Here is a 7217-nt window from a genome sequence, read left to right on the forward strand (position 1 = left end):
TATTATGATTCAATGAAAATCAAACAAAGAAACACATGACTTAATTGTTAAAGATTCTTATTGGAGAAAAATGCAAAAACAAAACTTCTTTACCCTCTTAGGATTAAAACTTTTAACCACTAGAGCTACCTCCACACGGCCACAGCTCAATTAAACAGTAATACATTATAGATGTGCAAAGGTAAGATTGCATAATATTGTATTACAGTACCAAACCCACTAGGATGTGGCAAATGGTAAATGATAGCAAATAAAGATGTCCTACATGAACACACTGTATAATGTATAGTTTATGTCAGCCAAATAGGTCTATTTTGGACTAAGGCACCACATGCAAACTAGATAGCTAACTTTATAGTTTATCCAATATCCATCCAGCTCAATTTGAGATAAAATCTTAGGCTAATATATTCTCATTTGGCTTTATTAGGTTTAATTTATACGACAATGGACATATACTATAGTCCATTCATTCCTCATTTAAACAATTAATTATGCTTAGCTCACAATTAAAGAAAAAAAACAAATACACATATACACAGTTTACTAGTATTTTACTTAGTTAAACTGATAAAATAAGTGAGTAATCTATGGTGTATATATCAAGAAATTTTTTAACAATGGCAGAGCATCATACTTCCAACATCAATGGTGGCATGACACATATTATTCCATTGGAATAAAGGTTGTTATTGTTAATTATGTGATGTCAGATTATGCCTCTAGAAACATGTTACCTTTTCTTTTTAATGAAAAAATTGAGGTCTCGAATAAGAAGGGACATACACTAGAAATTGTTGGGTATATGGCATGATATGAAGCTCATGGAGGTGTATGGGTGTGGAGATGAGGTTGCGTAAAGGGAAAACATCATATTGGGCATAAGGCGAACTTTGAATGGACATATCTTTCAATCTATAAATGATTTTGAGGTGATTCAAAGTGGAGGTGATAGCTTGTTCCGAGAGCTTTCCAACGATAGGTCATATGTCCAATTCCGGTGAGAAACGAGGAAGTTATGACTGTTTTACGAAGAACTGACGAATCTGACGGCAGAAACTTAGGTGCGCCCGCACCAAGGGCTGGTGCGCCCGCACCTATCGGGGATGCGATTTTTCCGGTTTTTCGTTTAATGAGGGTATAAATAGGTGCCCTAATTACGATTATTGTATTATTCATCATTATTCACAGATTAGAGAGAGAAAAAGCTATAGAGGGAGTCTTGAGTGCTTTTTTGTAATCTTTCTTGAATATTCATCGATTCCTAGTGCAGATTCGTGGTTTTTCTCCCAGTTCTTGGGTTTCCACGTAAAAGTTCTGGTGTGTTCTTTCCTGCTTTATTATTTGATATTCTATTATTGTTTGCTATTATTTCTAGATTGATAGTCAATAGAACTTACAAGTGGTATCAAGCAGGTTTGATTATTGTCTAGATCTAGAATAATTAACAATGGAGGATTCAAAGATTAGAATTGAGAAGTTTGATGGGACAGATTTTGGATATTGGAAGATGCAAATAGAAGACATCTTATATCAGAAAAATCTGTATCAACCTTTGTCTGAAAAGCCTGCTGAGATGGAGGAGGCTAAACGGAAAGTACTGGACAGACAGGCACTGCGGTGGTGCGTTTGACATTGGCTCGGACTGTGGCGTTCAATGTCAAGGATATCAAAACAACGGCTGGATTGATCAAAGCACTGTCAGATATGTATGAAAAGCCCTCTGCAATGAATAAGGTATATCTGATGCGTCGTTTGTTTGATTTAGAGATGAATAATGGTAGTTCTGCTGCTGAACATATTAATGAATTTAATTCATTAATAAGTCAGTTATCTTCGGTTAATATTGCCTTTGAGGATGAAGTGAAAGCCCTAATTTTGTTGTCCTCTTTACCTACTGCTTGGGAAACTGTTGTAACTGCTGTTAGTAATTCCTCTGGTAAAGAGAAATTGGTTTATGATGTTGTCCGTGATCTGATTTTGAGTGAGAGCATTCGAAGGAAGGAAGTGGAGAATCATCTGGAGCATACAGTGCAGAAGGTAGAGGGAGGGGAAAAGGGAGGAACTTTCAGGGAAAATCGGAGTCAAAGGGGGACGGAGTAAGTCAAAAGGCAGGGCTAGTGTTACTTGCTGGGGTGTGGTAATGAAGGACATTTAAAGAGAGATTGTCCTAAGAAAGTGAATGGGAAAGGGAAGAAGAAGGTTCAAGAAAGTGATGATGAAGAAGATGCATCAACTAACTTGATTTCGGAGTACGATTCTGATGCTTTGATGGTAAGCATGGATGATCAGGAAGAGTTGGTTGGGTGCTCGGGATCATGGGTCTTGGATTCGGGTTCTTCTCATCATTCCTCACCATGCAGGGTGTTGTTTCGGAATTTCAAACCGGAAAACTTGAAAAGGTCTACCTTGCGGATGGCAAGGCAGTGGAAGTCATGGGGAAAGGTGATGTGAGTGTGAAACTCACTCATGGTGGCTCGTTGGAGTTGAAGAATGTCAAGTTTATCCCAAGGTTGAAGAAAAGCTTGATATCGGTAGCCCAACTTGCTACATCGGGTTACAAGGTTGTGTTTGATGGTGGTTCTTGGAAATTGTCAAGGGAGCAATGATCATAGCTCGTGGGACAAGGACTGGAACACTTTACACCATGGGGAGCACAGTGAAGGGGCCCGGGATTGGGATGAGAACTTCATGTAAGGTGTCGTTTGGTCGGAAAACTATCGATAGTGGGCCAAGGGATGAGAACCGTGGTGAAGCGGTATCCCGGTGGCAAATTGACGGTAAGGCACAAGGTGAAGGACGGCACACAAGCATGTTGTGCCGGAAATCCTAAGTGGAACAAAGGGTGTATTGTTCGAGTGGGAGCAATGTGAGTTTTGCTTTTAGAACAATGAGAAGCTTTCTTTGGCTTAGGTGGTAATTAGTTTTATTGAAGTTTGATGAGACTTCAATGTGCTTCTTTGGTTGGAGAGGAAGTGGTTATCTTCCTTAGTTGTTGAGGAAGGGATCTTCATTTGGTTGTGCTTGTCTCTAAGGTGATCCGACCTCCGGGGTAGGAGGGTGTGTAGGTTCATGGAGTGATGGTGCAATGATTTGGAGGTTAGTGATTCAGAATCAAAATCGGTGTAGACTTTGATGTCTTTTGTATTGGAGTTGGTGCAAACTTCAATGTTATTTTCCTTGGTGTAGAGGAGATGTGATGTCATGGAATGCTTGAGGTATGTCATGGTTTGGACACGACTAGAGATTGCTTTTGCAGTGGGAGTTGTGTGTAGGAGTTGAGATGAATGAGAGGATGATGAAGGTATGAAGTTTTCTTCACTTACACCTATCTCCAAGTGGGAGATTGTGTGGTATATGGCATGATATGAAGCTCATGGAGGTGTATGGGTGTGGAGATGAGGTTGCGTAAAGGGAAAACATCATATTGGGCATAAGGCGAACTTTGAATGGACATATCTTTCAATCTATAAATGATTTTGAGATGATTCAAAGTGGAGGTGATAGCTTGTTCCGAGAGCTTTCCAACGATAGGTCATATGTCCAATTCCGGTGAGAAACGAGGAAGTTATGACTGTTTTACGAAGAACTGACGAATCTGACGGCAGAAACTTAGGTGCGCCCGCACCAAGGGCTGGTGCGCCCGCACCAAATGATGGTGCGCCCGCACCTATCGGGGATGCGATTTTTCCTGTTTTTCATTTAATGAGGGTATAAATAGGTGCCCTAATTACGATTATTGTATTATTCATCATTATTCACAGATTAGAGAGAGAAAAAGCTATAGAGGGAGTTCTTGAGTGCTTTTTTGTAATCTTTCTTGAATATTCATCGATTCCTAGTGCAGATTCGTGGTTTTTCTCCCAGTTCTTGGGTTTCCACGTAAAAAGTTTTGGTGTGTTCTTTCCTGCTTTATTATTTGATATTCTATTATTGTTTGCTATTATTTCTAGATTGATAGTCAATAGAACTTACAGAAATTTGTATGATATATAGTGGATTTTAAATCTAATTTCAAGGACATTCTAATTTCTAAAAGAGTAGTTTTTAGCATATGCACAAGCGATATTAATATGTGCTTTTCAAAAAAATATTATATAATTTCTATGATCCGTCAATATAATATTATCCATTATCTCTAAGATTATCGACTTTGAACCCAGTATCTTCCAAATAGCCTATCTTATACTCTTTATTTAATCTTTAGGAGAAAAGCATATACACAAAGAATCTTGAGATGAAAGGAGTACTATTTTTGAAGGGTAGAAAAAAGTGGGAAAGTCTCTAATCCTTTATTAGAGATTGAAAAATCCTTCATTCTCGACCTATGTAAAAGCTGAAATAATCAATGAAGTATTAAGTTTCGCAATTAAATGGTTACATACTACAAAATATATGATCATATTTGAAAACATCCTTACAAGTACCTTTACCTTTCTTAAGTCAAACATGACGACAACATTCTCTAGTAGCTAGTTAGTTGTTTGATGTTATATGTGTGTGCTATCTTAATAGATTAAATGGTTATGTACTGAAGCACTACAATCTTTATATATAATTTGAGTACGACCATAACAATATATTATTCCATATTCAATAAAGTAAAGAAGGATCAACACAATCCACTAATCTATTGACGATATAACAAGGATTTGAGAAAAAAGAAAATTGAAGATAGATGATGCACAAAATATATATGGATCAACATCACTTTATGTATGGGGGGTAAAAATGCATCTCTTGTCATGTCCAATCCCTATATGCATCTAATGAGCTGACTAATTTCCACGACATAAAATGTACTACTACTATAACTTAAACTTAGTACCACTAATATTAATCAAACAACAGTAAACCAAGCAAAGATATGATCAACTTCATCTTTAACTTAACTTCAATGCAAAGGAGATCAACTATACCTACACTTTACTTTTTTGTTCCCAAAACCCTTAGAATTCACTCATCTCATCATTAACATTGCCAAAACATTGTCCCCTCTTTCCTATCTCTCAAATCTTCTTTTCTTTGAAAAACACAAAAATAGAAGTAACCAAGAAACATTACACTATTGTACTTGATGTCTTCTTTTTTGTCTAATTGAACTTCTTATCAACTTGTGTCTCCTTGGGAAAAAATTGATCATGCACCACAACATTACCTTCCTTTTCTTCTTGATCATTACTACTATTACCTCCATTGTTGTTATGCATCATCTCTAATAACTCCCTCTTCTCCTCCTCTTCTTGATCCTCGAAAATCGAATTCGGGCCTATTCTTCCATTTTTGTTACCATTCGCCCTCCTTTTGAACTCCTCTAGCAACTCCTTCACCACCCTCTTCCTTTCTCTCCTATGCCTAATCAACACCTCGCTCACATCAGCCGGTGTCATCTCCGCCTTCTCCACCACTGCCTCGAACTCAGCCATCGTCTGAGAATCCAATTCTCCATCCTCTAACCCCACGTAATTCTTCAGCAATATCTTCAATGCTTCAAAGGAACAATAACTCAAGTGTATGTGCATATCCATCCTCCCACACCTTAGCAATGCAGGATCAAGTTTCTCTACATGGTTCGTCGTAAACACGAATATCCTCTCACTCCCACAACACGACCACAGCCCGTCCGTGAAGTTCAACAAGCCCGACAAAGTCACCGACCCAGGCCCGGACAGCCCATCATCCGGGCCCGGGTGGTGGAAACCTCTGTGGTGGTGATTAGGGGTGTTAATCTTCCTATCCGAAAGGTCGACAGAACAGTCGATGTCCTCGATAACAATAATCGACTTCGAAGTCGTCTTCATAAGAAGCTTCCTCAGCTCAGAGTTAGACCCAACCTCAGTCACCTCGAGGTCGTAGATATCATAGTTGAGGTGGTTAGCCATAGCAGCAATCATACTCGACTTACCCGTACCGGGCGGGCCGTAAAGCAAGTACCCTCTCTTCCAGGCCCGACCCGTGGCCCGGTAGAAGGATTCGCCCGCGGCGAACTCCCTGAGGTCGGCCATGATATCGGCCTTCCTCTTCGGGTCGATCGCAAGCGTGTCGAACGTCGAAGGGTGCTTAAACGGCACCGCCTCCCACGGGTGACCGGGCCGGGCCGAGTCCAACGACCCGCCACGGGAATTGGTGTACAAGTACCTGTCTTGATTCTGCCTGCGAATATCCACGGCCCGGCCCATGATATGATCCAAGTACGGGCCCAAGACTATATCCTTGCAGGACTTGTTGACCCGGATAGTGAACCCGCGTTTTTCGTCGGGTACGGGTCGCCATGAGAAGGACTGTGAGGGACGTTGAGTGACAATGTGCTCCCATTGGATGGTGACGCCTTTAAAAGTGTCGAAAAGAGTGTCATTGTGAGCTAGTCCGAAAGTTACGGCGGAGGAGTTGAGAGAGCGAGTAAGACTTAGGCGGCCTGCGGCGGAGGCGGTGGTGGAGCTAAGGTAGAGTTGGGCGGCGTTGTAGAGTTCATTGGTGTTGACACCATCAATTTCTGTTATGTCGAAGTAACAATAATTGGAGAAGTAGTTGGATATACGGTTGAAGAGTTTAAGAAAGGTGTAACGAAATGAAGGTGGGAAAATTGTTGTTAAGAGACTTTGACAAAAAGCTACAACACCCATTAATGAAGCTAATGAGGTCCAAAATTCTCTCATTTTGTTGTTTTTGGGAGGAAGAAGAAGAAAGTGAGTGTTTTTTTTGGGTTGTTTGCGGATTTGTGGGTGTTTGGGGGACTTATATATATAGGGTTTTTTTTGTGGATGGATAAAGATTTGGGTTTTTTGAGAAATAAAAAGTGAAGAGAAATAATGATTAGAATAATGAATGGAGAAAAAGAGGAGAGTTTTTTTGGGGTGGCTAATGGCTATGTTGATGTTGGTGTTTAGTGTAGTGTGTAGGGAGTGAGTAGAAGGGAGAAGAAGATGAAAACAACAAAAATGAAAAGAGGGGATTTTGGATTGGTTTTATATGTAGTCAAGTGAGAAGGACATGGGATATCATCATAAGGGACAGAAAGAGAAGCATCTTTCTAGGCTGTATTTTTGTGTAGGATAGTAGCTTAGTAGGTGATCATTTGTTTTTTTGATCTTTTTTTCCAACTTTTTTCTTTGTCTTGTTTTTTTTTCTTCTAAATTTTTGTTATAATTAGAGAATAGAGGGGATTGATTGGTTGCAATATTGTCTTTGGTATTGTGTGTTCATTATATAAACTATAA

The 7217-nt window shown here is 39.6% G+C and overlaps 1 protein-coding gene across 1 annotated transcript; it reads right to left on the minus strand.

Moving 5' to 3' along the window:
- Positions 1-4602: 4602 nt before the first annotated feature.
- LOC104902414 (hypothetical protein) lies at positions 4603-7217 on the minus strand. The gene has a single exon (XM_010690189.4). It carries the CDS (start codon positions 6654-6656, stop codon positions 5094-5096), a length of 1563 nt encoding a protein of 520 aa, XP_010688491.1. The 5' UTR covers positions 6657-7217; the 3' UTR covers positions 4603-5093.

The sequence above is a fragment of the Beta vulgaris genome, chromosome 8, assembly GCF_026745355.1.
Source record: "Beta vulgaris subsp. vulgaris cultivar EL10 chromosome 8, EL10.2, whole genome shotgun sequence".
In the NCBI taxonomy this organism is placed as follows: Eukaryota; Viridiplantae; Streptophyta; class Magnoliopsida; order Caryophyllales; family Amaranthaceae; genus Beta; species Beta vulgaris.